The sequence below is a fragment of the Centruroides vittatus genome, unplaced genomic scaffold, assembly GCF_030686945.1.
Source record: "Centruroides vittatus isolate TY-2023 unplaced genomic scaffold, ASM3068694v2 contig_347, whole genome shotgun sequence".
NCBI lineage: Eukaryota > Metazoa > Arthropoda > Arachnida > Scorpiones > Buthidae > Centruroides > Centruroides vittatus.
The window spans coordinates 1,587,340-1,613,084 of record NW_027122171.1 but is presented as its reverse complement, the minus strand read 5'-3'; the positions used below and the strand labels follow the sequence as shown (position 1 = coordinate 1,613,084).

General features: G+C 30.8%; 1 protein-coding gene across 1 annotated transcript in view; it reads left to right on the top strand.

Moving 5' to 3' along the window:
- The window catches only part of Fnta (farnesyl transferase alpha), a 32,894-nt gene extending 7,381 nt beyond the window's left edge, over positions 1 to 25,513 (top strand). Inside the window, exons 2-8 of the mRNA XM_067269176.1 lie at positions 9,516 to 9,630; positions 9,813 to 9,917; positions 11,952 to 12,062; positions 15,599 to 15,760; positions 20,207 to 20,269; positions 24,012 to 24,183; positions 25,076 to 25,513. Coding sequence (XP_067125277.1) covers positions 9,516 to 9,630; positions 9,813 to 9,917; positions 11,952 to 12,062; positions 15,599 to 15,760; positions 20,207 to 20,269; positions 24,012 to 24,183; positions 25,076 to 25,207 — 860 coding nt within the window. The 3' untranslated portion in view covers positions 25,208 to 25,513. The remainder of the gene's footprint in view (positions 1 to 9,515; positions 9,631 to 9,812; positions 9,918 to 11,951; positions 12,063 to 15,598; positions 15,761 to 20,206; positions 20,270 to 24,011; positions 24,184 to 25,075) is intronic.
- The last annotated feature ends 232 nt before the right edge of the window (positions 25,514 to 25,745 follow it).

Here is a 25,745-nt window from a genome sequence, read left to right as displayed (position 1 = left end):
ATAAGTAAAAAGGAACTCGTCTCTCGGAAGTGCTGTTTCTGCTGGTTGTTCCTGGCATGCAACCAGAGCATTAATAAAGTATGCAGGGTACCCATGCTGCCTAGCTACACTTGAAATATACTCCATTTCCATTCTCCTATCTTCTGCCATCGAACAACGGGTGTAAGCCCTTCTTACCACGGCCTTAAAAGTGGAGATCTTGTAACTAAAAGGATCATGTGAATTTGCATGGATGAAAAGTGGAGCATACGAGGTCTTACAGAATACTTTAGTTCTTAATCAGCCATGTTGAAATGTGATGTCTATATTGAGAAAGTGTACGCTGATGGAGCTTTGTTGTTTCACCTGCAACAAGAGGCCATAAGCGTTATCATTGAAAGCCTCGATGAACGCTGACAAGTTCAGTTTTTTTCTCCAATTAATCAACATGTCATCCACATATCTAGCATACAACTTAATGTCATCGCTCACTCCAGGTAAGACCTACCACTCCAGACACCTGACCACCAATTCACAAAGCGTTCCTGAGATGGGACTACCCACAGGTACCCCTCTACTTGAAGGAAAGTATTTCTTCATCAAATAGAAAAAAGGCTGCATGAGATATAAGATGTTGGAAATATGTCTGGAAGAGTCATTGATGTTACAAATGAGGAAATCCGTAATTCCCACTTCCTCATTCGTAACATCAACGACTCTTCCAGAGATATTTAAAGCGTTTAAGAGGGGAACGGTGATTAATTTTAAAAAAAATGGACTCATTAGCAGCTGCTTGGAGGGCATACTTAAATAGTTGCCAAGTTTGTCTTTATAATTTATATAAAGCATTGTAAAATATGAAGCCAGTTGGAAGACTAATGTTTTAAATGTGACAATTTTAAAAATAGGTGTATACAATATTTTATGGCATATAAGACACACCCCTATTTCAGCACAGAATATTTAAGTAGTTAGTATATTTAAACCATCCTGTATAATAAGATAACTGTGATAAGGTATGACATAAATAAATAGTAACATATATGTGTTGTGAAAGCATTACTACTTCTGAACTTCCTGAACTTGCAGGTTGGATACTTATGATGAACAATTGATTGATAATCATTTCACATTATCGAACTTTATATTTTCAATAATTCCAATTTTACTTGAGAGTTGGGCTAGGTAGAGATTACACTATAGTGTTAATGAAGGTTATTTGGGGAATTCATTAGTCTGTGGAAGATTACAATTTTACATATAAGACATGGCAATTTTTTAGTCTTTTTTCTGCACAAAAGTTTCAACTTATATGCTATAAAATACAGTAATTCATTTTTAGGTGATTAATATTGTATGCATTATAATGAATCATATATGTTTAAAATATGAGATACAGATGATAAAGGTTATTACATGGTAAAGGGTAAATAAATAATAGTTAATACATACAAATGAGTATTTTCTTGTGGATATAAAATTTAAATATTTACAGTGTCTCATAATCAATCTTAAAATCACTTCTAAATTCTCACTGTAAAAGTAAAAAATTACTGTGCAGGAAATTGGTAATAGAGTTAATTTTATATTTCTTTTATTTTGGGAAATGAAAATGCCAATGTAAAAGCAAAATCTAATTCCAAATTAATTTAAAATTATGATTTATTTTAAAAATCTTTTTAAAGTATGTCAATATTTATCCATTTTTTAAATGGAACTCTGTGTTTAAATATAATAATGGAAAATTAACTAAGCTATTTTTCCTTAGCTTAGGAAAAAATCTTGTCACTAATGAAAAGTTTTATTTTCTCATTTTTCCAACTATAACTGGACTTAGCAGTTAAAACTGTCTGGAAAGGATGAATCCTCTGATATGCTTTCTATTTGTGTAACTCTGGTTCATATATATAACACCTAATTCTTGCCGAGAAATGTAATTTATTACAATAACAAACGTTTTACAGGCCATCTTCAGGTTGATTCCATTTTTGTTCTCAACCTGAAGATGGCCTGTAAATCAGGCTGAAAACGTTTGTTATTGTAATAAATTACGTTTCTCGGCAAGAATAAGGTGTTATTTATATGTATGATTTGCTGAGTACTTGAGAATAGTAACTCTGATTCTCTTGAAAAAGTAGAGAATATACCACATTTCAATGTTAAATTTATGAGAATGAAAACCTAAAATTATAATTGGAAATTTAATGAGATGGAAAAAAAACAAATTACAGGAAAATTTCAACAACCTCAATGTTTTAATGGAGGGAAGAGTTTGCCCATCATATACAAGACAAATTTGAAAAGTTGGATGACTTCCAAAATTTGGAGGAAATTCTTCAGAATTATGACTCCCAATTTGTTGAGCAAAAAAGGAGCGTAGCATTCGTTCTTGACCACTGTCCTGCTTGTGGAAAAGTTGAAAGCTACAAGCAATTAAAGTGTTTACTGCCAAATGCCACTGCTGTAGTGCAACCACTGGATCAGGGTAGTATTCATTTGTTCAAACGTCATTATCGGAAGAAGCTTATTTTGGTGTGATAGCAGAAAATCAACTGACATTTTCCTGTTAGATGCAATTCATTACATGAAGGTTGTGTGGGAAAACATAACATTGCAAACTACTTTAAACAAGCAGGATTTCTTTCTACAGTGGCAGTTTAAGATGAAGATAAGGATGAAGAACAGAATGTTCAATTGGATGAACTGCTGCAACATTGCAGTGATCTATGAGAAACTGACTACAGCACAGGGACAATTGCATGGTGGTGTATTCCTCAGCAAGTGTTGTCAATATTGTCACAGAAATTCAGAACAAGAACAAGAATCTGGAGGTGAAGAGAATGAAACACTAGAAACCAACCAAACCTGACACGCTAGAGGCATTAAGAATCCTTAGACATTACTTGCCAACAATTGACAATTATGAAGATGATGTTTTCAAGGTGTTCATGATTGTTGAAAAGAAAGTTGAGACAGTTAAGTGCTGAAAACAAATACAGTGGAACCTCGGTATACGTCTGCTTTAGAATATGTCCAATTCGGAATACGTCCTGTTTGGACGAAACAAATTTTGTTCGGTATACGACTTTTGTTCAGTATATGACTTAATTCAACTATACGTGCCATCTACGAACAAGTAGCACTATCGGTGTACTAGACCAGACTAGACGTTCACGGTCCTATGGTTTATAACTTTGTTAAATTTCTTCTTAATTTGTAAGTAAAATTTTATTATTTTTATTAATCATGAATTGCAAAAAGGCAAATGAAAAGCAACAGAAAACTAAAAAAATGACTAGAATTGCAATGGAACTGAAAAAAGAGATTGTTGAGAAATATGAAGGTGGCAGGGGTGTTCAAGATTTAACTGTTGCATACCGTATTCCGAGAACGACGATATCAACAATCGTGAAAAATAAAGACATTATTAAATCTGCTAACATAGTGAAAGAGGTTAAATCAATTTCTGAACAGATTATTAATACTGTATTAAGGAGAGTTTGATTTGATTTGATTTTGATTTAATGATTTAAATAATATAATACAATATACTGTAATAACTTTAAAAATTTATTCTTTTATTAATGTGCTCAGTGTTTCAATTATTTTACAACCCCATTAATATATCATATCAAGAGGGGATTTTTTTTACATGAGAACGGATTAATCATTTTTACATTACTTGTTATGGGAAAGGTTGGTTTGGTATACGTCCTATTCGGTATAAGTCCAAACATCAGGAACGGATTAAGGTCGTATACAGAGGTTCCACTGTAACATTAAACAAATTTTTCAGTTTATCATCTACAGCAGTGATTCTCAAAGTGGGGGTCGTAAAAAATATTTGGGGGGTCGCTGAAAAATTGATGCCAGATCAATTTTTTCAAATATTTTATAAATTTACTATGGATTCATGTTTAGAAATAATAGAAATAAAAAATACATAAAATAATTTTTACTTAAATAAATTCCACATATAAATAATAAAAATAATATAAATATTTAAATATGAGCCTAACCCCCCTCCCTCCGGGATGTTTTTTGACACATACTTATTCTTTGGGGGTCCTTTGAAATTTTTAAGTGCAGAAGGGGGGTCGTGGTCCAAAAAGTTTGAGAAACACTGATCTACAGCATTATTGTAAATGGAATAAACAATGTATTGTAAGTCTATAGTACTATATAAAGCACTACTGTGTTTTCCTAATTGTAGTTTTGTGGGGGTTTTTTTTTTCAACTTTGTTTTAGTCTTCATATTGGATAACTTGATATATTTCCACTTCCTCTTGAGGTGTTGACTTATGCGGACTCAATTGTAATTATTTTAGAATTTTATTAATAAAAACAAAATATAATAATAAATATTCATTACAAAAAGTATAACATTTGACAAAGACCTTTGGTCAAATCTTTGAAATTTGGCATATAATTTGTTAAAGATGTTTGCAGCAATTCTGTGAGATGCTGATTGGTCAACTATAAACAATATTTCGACTTCCCAAACTTCATTGTTGAATATGATTCACAGCAATATGTTGTACCAAAAATTGAAATTAGATGGCAAGCAGCTTTCTTTAAGTGTGGATATTTTGTTTCTGGCACGAGTTACCAAAATTCAATTAGAGAACTAGATTTGTGCTGCATTTGCAATGCCTGATCTTCTTTTATCTCTAATAACTCCAATTCCCCAGCCACTTTTTCGACAAATATTATATCAGAAATTGGAAATCCAAATCTTTTCAAATCTTCAAACTTACATTTGAAATCTGCTTGCAATCTTTCCAATTTTTCTTTATACTGTTCTAATTTTTTTTTTCTTTAATATTAATTATATTGGCTTTTACTTGTGGAAAATGACTAAATATTCTGGACTTAAGATTGTGCACAAAAAGCCAAAGTTTAGCTTCAAAACTTAATACAGTTTGTGACAAATCATTAATTATTTTTTCCTTTCCTTATAAAGCCAAATTAAGTGTTTGCAAATGTTTCATGATGTCTGTAAGGAACATTAAGTCAGAAAACCAAGTTTCATTTTCTAATTCTGGGTATTTTTTTCATTTTTCTTTTAAAAATGTTATGATAGGATTTAGGAGTTTCACAAAACAACTCAAAACATTGTAAGTTGACGACCATCTTACATCAGACCATAAGGAGAGATCACTAGCAATTCATCTATTTTGTCATTTAACCCTTCTAAAAAAGTTCTTAAATTAACAGTGTTTTGTCATTCTAATTAAATTCATAATCTGCAAAACAATCTTCCACACATTTTCATATTTTAAGTACTTCACTGTGAGATGTTCATGGTGAATTATGCAATGAAGAGCTACAGAACATGGAATTTTATTATCGTTGTTTAAAAGACCAATAAGACCTAGGTTATTCCCTGGCGTTGCAGTGACTTCATCAGTCATAACACTTACAAATTTATCACGAGGCAATTCAGACCTGTTTATTACCTCATCAAGCACATTTTTGACATTGATACCACGAGTTGTTTGATAAGAGCTAGCAGGTCTAACATTTCCTCCTTCATATTTATGTCTACAGATACATAGAGAACAAAAACGGCCAATTGTGGATCATCCTGAATGTCTTTAGACTCGTCGAGATCTAAACTGAATGCTGTACAATTTTTCAAATCACACATCAAACTATTTTCAACATTTTTACTAATTTCGCTAATACAATGCTCAGTTGTACTGCATGACATAGAAACTTCTGAGATCAATTTATGCAGTTTTGTATTATCTGGATCCAAAGTTTTAATCACTTCTGCCAAGTTTCTTTTAATAAATTCTCCTTCTCCATATGGATATTTGGCATGAGCAATATTCCAAGTTATCAAAAAACGCTTCATTGGCTATGTCATCTTTGTGACTAAAAGAAGACAAGAGTCCTTGTTACTTATGAAGACCTGATTGCAATGACTTAAGTTTCTCTGTTTGCAATTTTGAATCGAGTGGATATTGAGTTGAAAAGTGGGGATGACTTACCTCGTAATGTAAATTGCTTACTTTGTAGTTTGCAATTGTAACTTTACAAATAAGACATGACTTTCCATTATTGTGAATAAAAGTAAATTTTTCTACTCATTCTTTCTGAAAGCTTCTGTTTTCTTGTTCGTATTTTCATGTTTTGATATTTTCTGAGATTGTATAAATAAAACATTAAAATTAAAATGTTTAAATATTAATTTTTGTTTCAAAAGATTCGTAAATGGCACAATATATTGTCGAAAAAACAGGGCTTCTTAAAGTAAAATAAGAGTAAAAGCAATTTAGAATAATTAAAAGCAATTTTGGACTATATTTACTTTTTGTTGATATTTTCCTGATAATTCTTAAACATCTGTTTTGTTGTAATTTACTAACAAAAATAGAAACAACATAACCAAAATCAAGCAAATGCTTTCCAGTTTTATTTTCAAGAGTTTTTAAGTGCACTAATTATAAACAATTAAAATAATTTCCTTAACCTGTACATATGTCTTTAAAAAGCTTGCATCAATGCTGCAGAAAAATTACACATAAACGAGTTTAAATTGCTAAATAAAACAGTCTATTTACCAGATTTTTTGAAAAAATACGAAATAGGACACTTAGCTGATAGGAAAACTATTGCTGAAATATACAAATGTGATCACTCCATATGCACATGTAGTAATTTTATAAGATTTGGTAGATGTCGTTAACATACAGTTTGCCAGTATATTTGAAAATAGTATGTACACATACATGATATAATTTGTAATTAAATAAGCAATAAAAAGTTCTATCATATTAAAATGTTTGTGCAATTAAAAAAATTCTGATATAAAAATAAAATCGGATTTCAGTGGGAGCCGCACTTAACTTGAGTAAGAGCTGCAAGCGAGTGGCTCTGAGAGCCACATTTGCCCACCATTGTAATAGTCTTTTATTGATTTAATTTTTTATATTATTCACTGATAAAAATAGAAAATGATTCATTTATTTTATTGTAGAGAATGTGGGCAAATGATAGATATACAGATTTTGTTTTTTGCTTACTTTTATCTTTCTACTTTATAAATGACTGTTATTTTCTTAATAAATGATATCTCCTTCAAATATCAATGTCAAGTTACAATAACTTCTTGTAACAAAAGTAGGTTTCAATGAATAATGTAATCTAATCCAGCAACTTCAACTTTTAAATTTCCGGTACAAACGACGAAAATTAACAGAAAAAACTAACGTTTTCGAATCTCCATCGAGATCTTCCTCAGGTTCATTAATGGAATGTCATGAGAATAGAACTCTTTTGAAGTTAGTGTACATGAGAACGTCATCTATCTACTCGCTTCTCAGAAACGCCAAGGACAAACCGAGCATTTTAAGGGCACCGGGCGTTTATAGTATCCCGTTAAGAGACCACAGATTCCAAAGAGACCTAGTATATATTGGTTTTACCAAGAGATCCCTCCAAAAAAGGGTTTCTGAACATAAGAATGACGTTGCCAAAAAAAGGCACACCACCGCCCTGTCGACGTATGCCACAGACCCTGATGTAAAAGCGGACTTCGATAACGCCACCCTCATTAAGAAGTCGTTCAAAACGGACCACATTAGGGCATTAGAGACCCTGGAGATTTACAGAGCTACCAAATCGGGGAAATGCATTAATTACAAAGACAGCAACGTTTTATCGTACGCGTGGCGATACATCTCGGAGGTCAATCCACAATGGTAGACATGGTTTTATTTCCTGCATTGATATTTTGCGACGTTACGTTAGTAGACTCAGGTCTATTATATCAATCTTATGTTTTGCATCGTCATCGCACGCTGGAGATGTTCGATTTTTTGAACTTCAAAAGAGTTCTATTCTCATGACATTCCATTAACGAACCTGAGGAAGATCTCAATGGAGATTCGAAAACGTTAGTTTTTTCTGTTAATTTCGTCGTTTGTGACCGGAAATTTAAAGGTTGAAGTTGCTGGATTAGACTTTATACCTGTACCGGATAGTCACGGGTGAAGTTTGTTTTCAATAATGTAATCAGTTACCATAGATATGTTTATTTCACTCAAACAAATATATTTACTAGAAATTCCCCCATCAAGCATGACAGAATACTTTTTATCAGAAAGTGGAGATTGAAGAATTGAGAAGAGTAGAGATTTCAATAAATTCGAAGAAAAGTTCTTAGTATAAACTACTTGATTTGTAGAAATATTATCTTTGTAACATAACAAAACAACAAAACAAAATTTCACCTGGAGTGAAATAAAAAGTCGGAGTTGTAGAGCATTCACTTACACACACACACACAAACAGATTTAGGCCTTTAAAATAATAATAAAATCTTTCTTTATAAAATTACAATTCATTCTGAGTAAACACTCTATTGTCTTTTAAAAGATTTCCTTGCTGTCTACCTTCAGTAATACACACTTTAATATTGTTTTTATGATTGATGTTGTGATGTTGTTTCTGCAGCCCTTGATAAAGTCATTTCTTAATTCCACATTGATAAAACAAAGATCAATTGTATGTATGTTAGTTACATGAGCATTAATACTTTCTAAATAATAGGCTCATTAGATCATTATTTTTGATTGGATAATAGAATGTCACATGGTCACTATGGAAAGATATTTAAAAAATTTGTTAGCTGCACTGTGTCACTTCTATATCTTTTCTTAAAGTTTAAATTTAATGAAGTATGTTTAAAATACACCATTTGCCAAAATATTTAAAAATGCAATTCAAGGAAAATTCCCTCGTTGAACATGAATGTCACATGGTCACCGATGTCACTGCAATGTAAGTGCAATCACCAATCCGAAATTGATTAAAAAAAACTTAAACCAAACTAGAATGGCATTTTTATTTATTTCTGAACAACCCAAGATAAATTAAACATTATAAAGTGCTGTAGATTGAAATTCTTTTTAATTTGTGATTTATTTATTCTACTTTTTCTGTTGTTATCGTTTTTAGAAAGAAAACTTAACTGAACGTAAGAAATAAATGTGTGATCTGGAAGCTGGCCAAACTTCAGATTGGTCAAACAAATGATTATTAGAGTTGAAAATTAAAAAAAAATGTTTGAAATAATTTGTAACAATGTTTTTAGATATTTTGACTATTTGTTAAAAAATGATTAGCAGAAACCAAAAAGATTCTATACATTTCTTTTGAATAGTTTTATTGCTTAAGTGGCTTCTAGATTAATCTAGATGCTGCTTAAAGATGTTTCTGATTCAACAGTAGTGTATTTACTAGTATTTAACTGCCTTTTTATTAGACTAAAGTTTGTTTTTATTCTTATAAATTCACATCATATCATAATATTCTTATATGAAGTTTTCATCAAATTTATGTTTTTGTATAATATGAGAATTCTTGAAAAGTATTCCTGAATATTATTGTCTTGATAAAATTAATGATTTTAATTAATGTTATTTGTTGATCTGTTAAATTTTGATTATTATATTTTTTATGAATATTTTTATTGTTTAACAAACATTATTTTAGTGAAAGAAATATAACATTTGTTCCTGTTACAGTCAAGGACGTATTTGATTATTTCCGTGCAGTCTTGGCAAGCAATGAACATAGTGAAAGAGCTTTTAAACTTACTACCGATGCTGTGAATTTGAATTCGTCCAATTACACCGTCTGGTAAATATTTCTTTGACAAATTGTATGTATTAATAATTAAGATTTTTTTTATTCGTAATAATTATTAAGAAAAAGAAATCTGTATTTATTTATTACAAATATAATGAAAGCAAACTTTTATAAGAAATGAATTTAACCATTTAATTTAAACAATTTAATCTTGTGTTTTTTGTTTAATGCAGGAATTTTCGACGTGTTTTGTTGAAAGCACTTAACAAAGATCTCAAAAAGGAACTAAACTATATACAAAGTATCATTGAAGATAATCCGAAAAATTATCAAGTTTGGTAAGTTTTGAAATGTTTTCATTCATAAAAAAATTTTCTTGTTGTTATAAAAAATTATGCTATATAACAACAGTAATAAATAATTTTATTTTTGTAGAATTCTTAAAATTTGTTTAAAATATTTTACATCAGAAGATAATAGTATAAAAATATATACATATAGACAAAGAGAAAGTAAGCAGACGATACAGGTTGATCTTCACTAATCTGGCATCTTTGGGACTTCTCGGATGCCGAGTAAGTGATTTTGCCAGATTACTGTTAGGTTAGAATACACTTAACTCAACAGCTAACCATTTCATCCTACCTTTAAAATACTCTGTAAATCAGTATATGATGGTTAATAGGGGAAAAATTATCAGCAAAGAACTTGAGTAATTTTTCTCGCTGTTTCTTTATTTCATAAACTGTAGATGAGCCAATGCTTCATTCATTCCATGCATAAACATACAGCTGTCAAGTTTTTTTCAGAAGTTCTATCTTGTCTGTTATAGACAATGTGGTGTTTGTGCTTCAAACCACTGGTAGCACTTTCTGTAGTCATTGGAGCCATAATTGGGCTAATTGTTGGCAAGTTATAATAAAAATGCACAAAAGAGAAGTAGAAATGCCTTACCAGTGTTTGAAAATGCTCAAAAATAGTTCATGCAACAGTTAGTGTCATCAAATAGTAGTGGCAAGTTTGTGTGACAACCTGGAAAATTTGAAATTGCTTTTGTGAAAATTAGTGCTGGATTGGTGATGGTCAATCTGTAGCAAATAGTCTGCTGCTTGTTATTGTCAATAATAAAGAAAGATACAATTAATTGAATAAAGTTTCATACTTAAAACATAGATTATTGCACAAACTAAAATGTCCATTTTAGAATTATGTTTGCTGTCATGTCAGTAAATTTTCAGACAAGAGTAGGTTGTCTTTACATAAAAATAATGATTGTCATTTAACTTTTTACTAATAATTTCATTATTGCAAAACAGGAAAGTGTATTTATAATAATAATAAAAAATTAGTGTCCGATAACTTGAAAAGTAAGAAAATGTATCTAAATAAGTAATAGATTATTAATGTGATAATTGTATTGTCATTTCAGCACAAAAATTATTAGCTGTTGTACAGTAATTTATTTATAAATTACTGTACAACATATGCAGTGCGTTCTCACTAATCTGAATATATGTGATTGTTTGGACTAGTGGGATTGTATATAAGGAAAAGAAAAATCAAAAAGAGCTGTAGACAAATACATATATTTGAAAAAGTATTTATACTGTATTTAGTACATACATTCTGTATACCAAAGTAATAATGAAAAAATAAAATTATATTGGTAACCACTATTTTGTTGGTTCATTTTTTGCAGCATTGACAACTTCCACCTATCAGGGAAGCCTGACAACTATTGGTTTCCCATCAATAGTTGTCAGGAATTTGGCACCATTCTTCCAGAAGAGCAGTAATGAGATTATTCATTAATGTTGGATGATGTAGTCTGGCTCTTAGTTTGCACTCAGATTTATCTGAAAGATGTTTAATTGGGTGAAGAACAGGAGTCTGTGTACACCAGTCCAGTTCTTAAACACTGTTGTCTTCAAATCATCATTTTGGACTGTTTTATGAATACAGTGAAATTCCATTAATCCAGAATTTGGTATGCCGGCAAAACCAGTAAGCCAGCATATGGACTCATTGTGATTATTAATGCACTGGGTAGGTCTGGAGTTAAGATTTTTTTGTATAAAAGCACTGAAAATGTGCAGTTCTTGGAAAGTGGTATGGGTTCTTTTTTTTAGAGATGATAAATGCCAAGACGACATGCTAGATAAACCAGTTACTTCATGCATGATTTTTCTAAAGACTTTTACAAAGACATTAGTTTACGGGTTTGATATGAGAAGCAGAAATATTTAACACACTTGGAATCAATAATTATCATGAAAATGGCTACAGTATATTACTGTTTATGTACTTTGATAATTAGAGTTTAATATGTATTATTTTAGTTTCTAGATTATTAACTTTTTATATCTTTATAGGCATCACAGACAAGTATTAGTAAAATGGAGTCATGATCCTAGTCAAGAAAAACAGTTCACTGAGATTATTTTAAATTTGGATGCAAAAAACTATCATGCTTGGCAACATAGGTGAGTAAAATAATTTTGGTTAATGTTACCCTAGGTAGCCAAGATGGCGGACCTTCCGGTAATCTCGATCCAGGTTATTTAGTGACATCAAGATGGCGGCCATCTTGACTGCGATTTACGATGGAGCAGATGTGATCACGTGATATGCTCCGCGATTTATTAAATACTAAATCCCGATTTTAGAATTTAAGGATTTTGTTAAAGTAATTACTATTTCGAAATATTAAAAAATAAAAAAATAAACGATAATTATATAATGTTATTACTTACGTCATTGTGCTAGCTGCTGTTGTTTTTTTTTCCGATGCTTGGTTTGGACAGGAATTGATACCGTTTGACTACTTGTCTTTCAGTTCTTCTTTTTTCCGCCCTCGTTCCTACTTTTATCGTTATTATCATCGGTAATATTGCATTCCTCTCTTTTCTTCACCTTTTCTTCGACCACCATTTTTACTTTTTTCTTAATATTAGAAACTGGGGCTGCAGGGACTGTCTTGGGTTTTTTCCACAAAGGAATTCGTTCTGAACTGGGATATATCTTACTTAAATGGTTCACAAATGTGTAGAACTTTTCCCCGGGTTTTTTTGAAGGCCAACCACAAAACTTTTTATACATAAAGGAATACATGTACCAGGTTGTTCAATAAGTTTTGTCGTTCGATTAAAAAAAACACAATTTTATGGTTTGAAATACATTTTATTATTCAATATAATTTCCCTGAAATTCAATACACTTGTTCCAGTGATCTTCTAATTTATGGATTCCATCCCTGAAGTGAGAATCCGGAAGACTGTTGAAATACGCTTCCACGGCTGCTATTACCTCTTCGTTCGATGAAAATCGTTTCCCACGCATGAATTTTTTGAGATGTGAGAACAGCCAGAAGTCAGAGGGAGCTAAATCTGGCGAATAGGGAGGATGTTGCAACAATTCGTATTTTAATTCACTGATTTTCGCGATGGTTTTTTGAGCTGTATGAGAGGGTGCGTTATCTTGATGAAAAATGATTTTTTTCTTCTGTAAACCAGGTCTTTTCTCACGAATTTTTACATCCAGCTGGTCCAAAAGATTACAATAATAGTCTGAGTTTATTGTTTTACCAGTTTGGAGATAATCCACGAACAAAATTCCTTTTGCATCCCAAAAAACTGATGCTAACACCTTCTTGGCCGATTTCTGGACCCTAACTCGCTTCGGAGCCGAAGTACCGGGTTCACACCACTCCTTAGCCTCTTGTTTTGATTCAGGATCATGATGGTAGACCCAAGTCTCATCCATAGTAATGAAACGACGCACAAAATCCTTTTTATTTTTTCTAAAACGCTCCAAATGTTGCTGAGAAAGTTGCATTCGAATGTGTTTTTGTTCCATAGTTAGCGAATGCGGCACCCATTGTGCACACAGCTTTCTGTAACCCAAAACATCAGCCAAAATATTGCTCACACTGCCTAATGAGATCCCTAGGGCTTCTACTAAATCTCTCTCAGTTAATCGACAATCTTCCAAAACCATATGCTGTATTTTTGCTACGATTTCTGGTGTTGATGCACTTTTTGGACGTCCTTCACGTGGATCGTCTTCGAGACTTGTACGGCCATGTTTAAATTCAGCAACCCATCTTTCTACTGTTCTAATTGAAGGTGAAGAGTCCTTATACACTTTTACCAATCGTTCATGAATTTGTTTTGGTGCTACACCTTCCAAAAATAAGAATTTTATCACTGCACGATATTCAATTTTTTCCATTGTAAAAAAATACACTGACACGTCAACTTTGAACAGCTGCAAATATAGAAATGAGTTGACAGATCTACATGAAACTTCACACGTGTTTATAAAAAAGTAGTACTATTTTTAGAGTAATAAAACGACAAACCTAATAGCGCCATCTCTTATTGAACGACAAAACTTATTGAACAACCTGGTACAAGTCTGACAGATCCTCGGTGTAATGCTTTGGTAGATTTTTTTTGTTTTTTAAATACCCCCATAGCCTTTCTATATTTTGCATATGGTCTCCTGTTCTGGGGTTAACGAAATTCTCGGAGTGATTTGTCTACTGTTTCAAAAATACTATTTATAAAGGCAATGGGTCCTGCAAGAATATGGATTATGGGACAATGAGTTAGACTTTGTTAATAAACTACTGGTTGAAGACGTGAGAAACAATTCGGCATGGAATCAACGTTACTTTGTTATTAGTCACACAACAAAATTTACTGAAAATGTTTTAGAGAATGAAGTCAATGAAGTTTATTAATTATTATAAAAAGGCAAAAAACTGAATTTTTAAAGCTAGAGATGAGTTTTACTATTATTAATTTTTTTATATTGTATTGATTTTACTCATTATCATTAATTTAATTAATGGTAATGAGCTCTTGTCTTCTCGACATATTCCCCGTACAACCCATTTCGTACTTTTTAGTCCTGTGCTCTATTTCGACGCCTTCTAAATCGTCTATGTTGTTGTAACCTTTCCATTCCTCAGTTAAGACCAAGCTTCCTGAATTGACAAATTTCGATATAATCCAATTTAGTGTGATTTCGGAACGATCGTTTATTTGACAGATAAAACAGCTCTTGTCTTCTCGACATATTCCCCCTACAACCCATTTCATACTTTTTAGTTTGTGGCCTTTTTCGTATTTTCGTTTACATATGACAGTCTCGTCGATTTTGACAGTTTTCTTCGGACTTCCAATTTTAAATGACGTCATATTGTGCAGAGCAACTAGCATAATAAAACGTATATGGTTGGACCAGTCGACAGCATCCTTATTCGAAATGCCTACAGATATACCTGAGGTGGTCGAAGAGCATTCCAATGCAATGTAATGCCATATAAAAGAAAAGACTCTACTCCATGATATTTTTCCACATTTACCTTTAAAGGTTCCTTTGAATGCAGAACTATTTCTTTGACATTTTTTGCATCTCATCACACACGAATCTCGGTTATGTCGATAAAAAATTTTGCACGAATTCGAACAATTCTTACACACTTCCTCAATATGCTATAATCCTAGACTCACCGCAAATTTAAAACCTTTATCGATTCTGGGGTCCATACCTAATTCGGAAAATTCCGATTCGAGCACTTGATAGAAATTATGGGTGGTGCACGCTGCCCAAAACTCTTGGGAAGAAATATCGAAAGAACTCATAACTAACCAATTAATATTAAACAAAAAACTTCAAAAAGAAAAGAAAAAATAAATTTAAAAAAATTACATCTAAAGTCAAAAATCACTCAAGTCAACACAATTATCACACCTGTTACTACTTTCCGCCAATAACTCTACACGAAATGCGTCGTTACTATTAATTTGCATAACACAACGCAATAGTTTGCAGCTCCCTCCATCTTGACTTCACTAAGTAACCTGGATCGAGATTACCGGAAGGTCCACCATCTTGGCTACTTAAGGTAACATTAACCATAATTTCTTTTTTACATATAAAATATATATATAAATAGAATTGTTTATTTCATTCTTTTTTGTCTAATGTTTCAAAAATACTATTTATAAAGGCAATGGGTCCTGCAAGAATATGGATTATGGGACAATGAGTTAGACTTTGTTAATAGACTACTGGTTGAAGATGTGAGAAACAATTCGGCATGGAATCAACGTTACTTTGTTATTAGTCACACAACAAAATTTACCGAAAATGTTTTAGAGAATGAAGTCAAGTAAGGTTAACTTAATTAATATATTGGAATTAACTAAAAGATTTTTAAGATTATTTATTTATTGTTGTTCTGAAAATCTAAAATTTGAATTCTTAATGCTCTAAAATACCTTGTAATATATTTCAGAGCATTAAGGATTCAAGGAAGCACTGAAATACAGGAATATAATATAGGGATGCCTCTATTATATTCCTGTATTTCAGTGTATTTCATTGCTTCCTTGATATAGTACTTTTCAATATTTTTGGCATTTGCATTGCTTTGTGGTTTCTTTTATTTATTATTTTTGCTTGTGCAAATTTTTTTTATGTCTAACACTATTGTCTATTTAATAAATGATAACATAAATAAGTTTTTAGGCTTTTATGTGCAATGACAAGTTAAAAAATGTAAAAAATCTGGGGGGTCGGTTTCTGACCGATCACCATACTTTCCCTCTGTTATGTGTAACAGCCAAGAAAGTAAAAATCCAGTAAGTTGCATTACTTTCCTGGCAACAATATTCAAAATTGTGGTGAAACTATCTGTTATGATACTTTATTTAAAAATTTTTCTATTTATTAATTATTATAAAAAGGCAAAAAACTGAATTTTTAAAGCTGGAGATGAGTTTTACTATTATTAATTTTTTTATATTGTATTGATTTTACTCATTATCATTAATTTAATTAATGGTAATGAGTAAAATCTTCATTAAGTTCGACCCCTTGAGATATAAAATGACTCCCCTCTATCTCCCCATCCCCTGGACCTTTAACCACCAAAATTTAATAGCATCAATCCCTTTAATACATACACTTCCCTGCAAAGCTTCAGAAATTTTTGACAAAAAGCACAGGAATTATTAATTATAACACACTTTGTTTTAAGAAGATGGTCACAACTACATCCAAGTTTCCTGTTTCATGCTAGTGCACTTTTCTTATGGACAGCCACATGTCAGAAAGAACTTGAGACACAATTTTCTATGTATTTATTATGATACTAGCAGATGAGCCCAGCATTGCTCAAGCAAAAAGTAATGATAGTGAAGATTAAGATTATTAGATTTTAGCCAATCTTGTTTTCACTGGGTGCAAGAAATTCTCTAATTAGTCTCTTCTGAGACTAATTAGAGAGTTTTTACATGGTCTAAAAATATGTTCAATTTTCTGCAAAAACACAAAAAACCACATCTAAAATAGTACAGTAAAGCCAAGTTTTTTACAATAATCCTTAACCTTCTCCCTCTCTTCCGTGGGGATAATTTCCAAAAATCCTTTTCTAGTGTGCATTCTCATGGCATACTCTACTAAAACACAGTTAAAAACAAAAAAAATCACATGTAAAATAGTACAATAGAAGCCGAGTTCTTCAAGGTAATCCTTAACCTTGTATCTCTCCCTCGCGAGGGATTTCCAAAAATTTATTAGGGTGCATTCTCATGGCATACCCTACTAAAACGCAGTAAAAAATAAAAAATTTGCATCTAAAATAGTGCATAGAAGCTGAGTTCTTTAGGATAAGCCTTAATCCTCTCCCCATGGGAAGAATTTCAAAAAAATCTCTTCTTAGTGTATATTCTTCTAACATACCCTAACTGTGTACCAAATTTCAACATTCAACTCCTAACCATTTGGGCTCTGCGCTTATTATTATTGTTATCATCAACCCCTCTTGATTATATTATAAGATGCATTTTGGACCTAACAGGTCCTTCCCTCCTCAGTCATGATACCTAGATCTCTTTATGGATTTCTAGATATATACACATACATTATTAGTTTTATAGTAAAAACTTCTCAACATATGTATTCATACTTGGCAAAATCCACTAAAAGGGTACATTTTATCCTGGACATACAAATTTGGAAAGAAAAGTCGTACTATTCAATACAAAAAAAAAAAAAAAAAAAAAACAGAATCTGATGAATCCATACTACATCATGATTTTACACACTGAAAATTTACAAGCTACATCTCATTTACACATCTGCATTTATTTTACCTTTGGGCGTGTTTTCTTCCGGCTCACAAATATGTGTTAGTTTGTTTATTTTTTCATTTCCTATCTGTTTGGAAATCCTCCCAAGATTCATGTATCTGTAGGCCTGTATTTTCATTCATTCTTTTATTATTATCTATTTTTATAATTTTTAAATATTCAAATAGTTTTCTTTTAAACATATTTTCTTTGTGTTTTTTAACTTTAGTATTTTCTTTTATTATTTTACGTCCATTTTGGTTACAGTGTTTAGTGACCACAGATTTATCGTCATTATTTTTCATTGCCCAAATGTCCTCCATGAATCTTGTTTGGAGTTCCCTCTTGGTTTCTCCTATATAAATGTGGAGATCGATGCAAATGCACTCCAGCTTATATACAATATTGCTTCTGTTTCATGTTCTCATTTTTGATTCATTTTCTTTATTGTCCTCACTGTTTTTTTCCATGTTTTTTAATACTTATATTGCTGTTTTTTCTAGTTATTAGTATGTTTAAATACAGTAACCTATTATTTTCTTCATTCACTAATCAAATTTTATTTCATTATTTACACTATTTATTGTTTTTAATTTTATTTACATTTGCATTTGTCAACAAACAAAAAATAATCATAATAATACACCCAAGCTGCCTTTTATGGGAGAAAATGCCATTATTACAAAATAATGAAAATGTTTTAGTTATTAAAGTATTGCTGCATTTTAAGGTTGTTTGGGTGTGTTTACTAAAACACAGTTAAAAACAAAAAAAAATATTATTTATACAGCAGCTATGAATTAGATAGAAATGATTACAAATATATGTAGGCCACATGCAGTTAAATAAATTTAGTTTGGCAAAAGCGCTGGTGAAAGTTAAGAAAATTTCATAGGGAACACTGAAAGTCTGATATATTGAAGTGTACATGTGTCTCTGTTGTGATCAATAATTAATAAATTTTGACTGGCAACTGTTTATTCAATATTTGTAAATATTTTCTTCAAATAAAGTAATCTTTACAAAAATATTTAGTTTATAAATATAACAATGTTTATTGCATATTATTACTTCCCTGGCCCTGTTATATATAACAGAGGGATAGTATGGCAATTGGTCAAAAAATGACCCCCTAAGATTTTTACGTTTTTGGACTCTGGGCCTTGAAACATCAAGAAAAGCAAAAAAAAAAAAAAAAAAATTGGGCATTTTTTTCTGTATATGTGGATGTTAGTGTGTGTGGGGGGGACAATTTTGTGCATCCTCGTTGAAGCTTAATAACTCCTGTGCCTTTTATTGGAAATTTCTGAAATTTTGCAGGTAGGTTTGTGTATTGGGAATCGATACTCTTAAATTTTGGTGGTTAAAGGTCGAGGGGGTGGAGATCATGTGTCATATCTTGAGTAGGGTTGGACTTAATGAAGATTTTACTGGTTATAGCATTTACAATTTTTTATAAAACTCATCTCTACTCTCAAAATTAAGTCTTTTGACATTTTATAATAATTAAAACTATAAAAAGTTTTTAATAATAAAATATCTTAACAGATGGTGCCATATGTGCAGTTTTAAATGTTGCCAGGAAAGTTAAGCAACTCATTGCTGGATATTTTTTTTTTTTTACTTAATGTCATTATAATGAGTATTTTCTTTTTTTTTTAGATTTATCCAATTTTAATTATTTTAATAATCATTCCTTTTATTACTTCTTACAGACAGCATTAAATCAGAAGAGATTTTATAAGTCAACTTTCAAATGTGCATTTTGAGTTTATTGTTACAAACCCTTCATTAGTCTACAAATACAATTACCCAAAATGGTTTTCAAAAAAGGAAAAATCTAGAACATGTAGCATTGTACAGTACATATTACAGTGTATAATACAGAGAGACAGCTCTCCATGTATGTAACTGGAAGTTAATATGTTATCTGTTGATTATAGTACCACAAAACTACATCACATAACATTACATTAGATTTTGAGTAATTTAATTCACTTTAAACTACAGTAATTGCATTACTGTATTTATTATTTGTGAAATTTTAAATGCACAGTGCTTGATGTATTCAAAACACAAAAATAATCATGTTTTCTAGATTATCCAAAAGAATGCTGGTCTCATCAAGTTTTCACTGTATATATATTTAATAAAATACGTTTAGTATTGTAATTTTATTTTTTTCAAGTTTTGCTCATGTTAAATATAGTTGTGTAAGCCATTTTAATAAAGTTACACAAACACGTCTTTTGTATTTTTCCAGCAATAACTTTAATCATAGAAAAAACATCTTTGGCCCAATTTAAAGGGTTGCTTCATTTTAATGATATTTTTTATTCAAAATAATAATTAATACAATTACTAAAACTGAATTTCTTGTTTTGTGGTGATCTGAATTTTATAAACTTACTTGATAATTGATTTTAGAATTTAGAAGTGTAATTATTTTTTTATTGTAATAGTTATTTATTTATTTTTAATAGATATACTTTAGATTGTATTAAGAAGGTTCCTCATAATGAGAGTGCATGGAATTATCTTAGGGGGTAAGTTAATGTTTTTAATATAAATGTTTACATATAAAGTTGGTATAAATTGCTAAGTATTGTTAAAATTAATATATGAAAAAATATAAATTTAAAGAAATTTTTGAATGCAGAATATCTAATATGAAGTTTACTAAGAACAATGAACATAAAGTTTACAGGAAAAGATTTATGAATTTTTGATTTTGGTTTTGATTTATGAATGATTTTGGTTTGATTTTGTTAGTCTGTGGAGAAATATGAAAAGTTTTTAAATTTATTTTTATATTTTTCTATTATTATATTGCATAAATAAATTACAGGAAGCTTAATTTAATATAATTTATATAGTCATTACATCTTAACTAATTATGGTAGTTTTCAATGTACCCTATGAAGCAATGACCAGTGTTCAAAGAAAACAAAACAAAAATTCACCACAAACATTTTCAAACTCCTTAGAGTTCTTCTTCAGATGTTAAATGGATATCCTATGAAACATAAAAGCTTTGGAACACAACCATTTGAACAATGATTTGAATCGGACAGACAAGAATTTTTTTAAAAGAGTTATGTTGCACATTCAGATGGCTAGCAGAGACCAACCAACATTTAAACATTGGTGTCAATCAGCGCCTGCCAGGCCATCAACAAAACCAACTCCTCCTTATAATTAATGCATGTAGAGATGAAACTAGATTTAAATATGTGCAAGGCCTCCAACCATCTTAGGTGCTTGGGAGGTGAAGCGAGGATGAACCTTGCCCAGTTGAAGTCTGCCTTGATGTCCGGATTGGCAGTGTATGTAGCGAGGGCTATGGTGGTTCTCCCATATTGTATATCTGCAAGATATACAATATCTTGCAGATATACAAGATATATTATATTGTATATCTGCAAGATGCTCCTGTAATCTGACTCCCAAGCAGCACTTAGTCTAGCTGATGTAAACCAGGTCCCTATTGTCCCTAATGGGGACACTGTATATGCCAGGTAGTTGAGGGAGGATGTCAAAAATAGGATCCTTCCCATTGCGAAGGATGTCAAAAATAGTCGGGCACCTCCTGAATGTGACACGAACCTGGCGTTTCTTGGCAGTCTCAGTACACAACAATTTTAACTACAGATTAAATGTAATAGGGACCCATTCTTCATCTTTGGGTTGATTATTTCTTAGCTTGTCAACTTCACGGGTGTATGCTGAGTGCATATGGTGGTAACATTCAATCAACCTATGGGTAACATTGGGATACCTATGGGCGGAGGCTATGCGCTATATAAACATTAATTCGGCAGCAAGAGCTTGAGGAGTAAAGAATGCATAAAAGCCCTTCTTATTAAAACTTTGTATGCCACAATCTTGTAAGGAAAAGAGTCACAAGACCCTACCGGTATGTACACGGACATCAAACCTGGTTTACAGAATAAAGAGGCGTGGATGCCTGACTCCTCCACTCTAATATTAATGTCCTGGAAGTGGATTTCTGAGGGGCTAGCTTTTTCCACTTCTAGGGTCAACTCGTAGGGATTATCATTAATAGTATTGACAAAGACCATTAAATCCAACACCATCTTCCAAAAAATAATGATATCATCTGTATACCTCCATACCTCCTGTACAAAAGGATGTTGGGGAGGAACTGTGGAAGGACTTTGCTCTCCAACTGTCTTACTACCATTTCACATAGGGACTGCTCTTACCTGAGTAAAGACTACACTGTTAAACTGGAAAAACAAATTATAGCATATTAAGTGGGCCATCTCAAGAATGTGGTGGTGCAACGTGTCATCATCAACAATACGAAATTTGATGTCTGAGTGCACAAAAGGCTGAAGGAAGCTCAATAGAAGCGTAGAGGGACTTAAAGTCCAACACCATGATATATTGGGGGGAAGCAACATCTTTCAAATGGGTTATGAGCTTCATTGGGCTAGTGACGCTATAACTGTACCCCTCAAGGTGGGGAATGAGCAGGGTTTGTGCGGGTTGTTGGGTTGTCTGCTACTGTCTTTAACAACTGCTGACACATAATTGAATTGAGAAATACCAGCAATTTAAACTACTGTATTATGAGCATTACAATATAATACAGAAAATTAAGTACAGTCAGTACAGTTTGTAACCCGATGTTTGACTGTAATTAGTTCCTAATTTGGAGAATGTATTTATATTGATATGAACTTTGCTTGTAGTAAGTTTGGCAAATGTAATAAATTGTTAAATAAAGGATGTTGTGTAGTCACATATTTTTAAATCCACTACATAATGGTTATAAAGGAAATTGACATAAATTGTTGTTTTAAAATGATGTCAGGGCTGTGAATTATTAAGTTTATTTTTTCTTTGCTAGAGAAATAAAGTTATATGTATAAATAGTTTTGTGTAAAAAAATAAAACTTTGTGATGTTTACTGTTATACAGATAATTTTGCAATACATATAGTAATGCATCATTTTATATATAAAGATTTTAAAAATTTTGGTGGCTATGAAAATACAGGAAAATCTTGCTTATTGCAATTTTGAAATTTGCAGTAATCAATTAATGTGACTAAATAAAATACTATATTTTCTTTTTAGTTTTGTTCACCAGAGGTCAAGAACCAATCAGAAGACAATTTTAATTCATAGATCTTTATTTATATGCATTTCAGATCAGAGTTTGTACCGATCCCTCCTCAGTCTACAGATGATAAAAAAAACTGTTTTAATTTTACAGTTATCAAAACATGTAAAATTTTAAAAAACAAATAAACTTACATAGGTGTATTCTGCGACATGTTTGGTTTTTCTTAGTAACTTTACATCAATTACAGTTACAATCATCCCACATTGCATAACACCATACTTTTATTCCTATATATATGATGTCACGCCAATGTCATCTACAAACATTCCATTATTCAAATTTAAGTTATCGTTATTTTTGATCATGACATGTTCTTTAAATTTCTGTAAGTATTCATTGTGTTCTAAAAATAAATTTTTAATATCATCATTATTAATTGTACAATTATTCTTATTACAATGTATAAACTAAGGTAAACGGGGTTTTCTTTTTTTTTTTAATAGGATTGATGCTGCTTATTCCTTTATCCTCTTCTCTAATACTCTTCTGGTTTCTCCAATATAGTTTATCTCTGCATGTACAGGATACAACACCTGATTTTTCCAGTTTATTTTGTTTGTTATCTTTTTTAACAAATATAAATTCTTTAAATTTATTTTTTAAATTCACTGCTAATTGGGCTGCAATTTCAAAAAATTGTAGACCTATAAATTCCCACCGTCATCCGTCTGCTCGTCTTTCCTTAATCTCAAGAACAGAGTTAGATAGATAAAAGATGAGACTGGATATGAAAACGTTAGTTCCTCCACCCCTAACATTTAAAACTGTCTTCTGGATGGTTCTTGACCTCTGGCGAATGTTGGATTGGAAGGACATAACAAATGTGTTTATTTTCCTACAAATCCCTTTTTAGTGGTTACAAAAGTAAGACTGTTAATCACTACACATTTATTCATGTAATTTCATTGCAATCTGTCTGATACTTTTTTCATTATACAATTAAGATATCGTGTTGCTAGTGAAATTATTTAAAATTAATTTTTTTCTGAAATCAAATTTTTGTTTGTTAATTATAATTAATAATAATTGAAAGCAGTTTCTTAAGATAGATAAATATAAATTTTTGTTTAAATGACTCTATATAAACCAAGCATGCAGTATAGTGTTCTTTCATTACTTCATTTATTTACGTAGGATATTACAGGATAGAGGTCTGACAAAATATCAAGGTTTGTGTGAATTCTGCGAAGAACTGTACAAAAACGGATGTCGTTCTCCCTATTTATTGGCATTTATGATAGATTATTTAGAAGAAAAACTTCTAGGTGGAGAAGAAGATAGTACAACATTACAAAGAGCATTTGATGTAAGTTTATATATATATATATATATATATATATAATATATATATTTTTTCGATAGAATTGTATCTACGTATTTTCAAATGAGTACCCGAATGATTGGTACCTGTCTGTACAATATGGTTAATTTTAAAAACATATCTAAAATTTATTGAATGAATTACTAAAATGTTTCGTACCTTGCACAAATCATTGCTATTAGTTAAATATGCAGTTAGTGATCAGAAAATTTTTTATTTAGATGTTTGTTCTTATCAATGAATAGTTTAAAAATTTGAAATTACATATTCAGTAATTTCAAATCATGAGATAGATTACAAGATAATGTTGGAAATGGAAACATTATTCATGTTTATGAGAATCAGTAATAATGAAATCAATACCGATTGCATTATCTTTACTTAGCATCTACAAATAGATTTGTATAAAATACAGTGGTTGATCACTGTTCTAATCTATTTTCCTTGAATATGAAGGAATTAATAATATAGACTAGAAATATACATTTAGTAGGTACTTCACATAATCGCTACATTTTGCTTATATAATAGATATATTTTCATTTTTTACAGTTTAAATCTAAATAGAATTAAATACATTTTTTAAAACATTTATACATAGAAAGAATATGGTTTTTTTAATAATAGACACACTTTTGAGACTTGCATATGTACAATACAGAAGATTTACAGGTGTGCAGAACTGCCAGTTGATATAAATGGTCTTTTAATATCATTTATAGTATTTAAAAGACTGTTTAGTTACTTAGAAAACTTAATCAAAGTTTGAATGATAAAATGGAATCTAACAAAATGAAAATCTGTCACATAATGACAATATATTTATATGTTATAAATATTCAATATGAATCCTAATCTTCTTTTGTTTTAATTTCAGTTATGTAAATCCCTAGCAGAAGAACATGATACTGTAAGAAAAGAATATTGGAATTTCATAGCTAGAACTTTAGGACAGAAATATGGACCAAAAGAAGTTCAGTCACACGAAGCAGACAATGTTTCCGAATAGTGTAAAAATGCACACTTTTATGGAACGGTTCTTATTTTGATTTCCTTTTTTTTTTTTTAATACAGAGAAAGAAAATATTTCAATTATATGACTTTGGAAAATAATTTAAAACGAAAATCTTATCACAATTTCTTCATTTCTATTTTGTAAAAATATCTTCATTCTATGTGTAGCTAGTCCATTATTGTTTTACACAGGCATATATTGTTTTTATATCAATTGATTTAATAAAAACACAAAAATGAGCATCAAAAAATCAATTATAAATGTCAAATTCTTCACATCTAAATACAGATTGCAAATATCTTATATTTTCAAATAATTTTTGTTGTTTAACTTTTTATTGTTAAAATAAATTTATCTTTATTATTATTTTTAAAAATTTATAACACATTAAAATTAAATTTCCGATTTTTTTAATTCAATCTATAAATTTGTAGTAACGATTAGAAATTTTTGTATTTTCTCAGTTAACAAAGAATTTCCGGCTGCAATCCGTTGTTGAAAGATAATGCAATATTGAGATTCCAAAAGATAA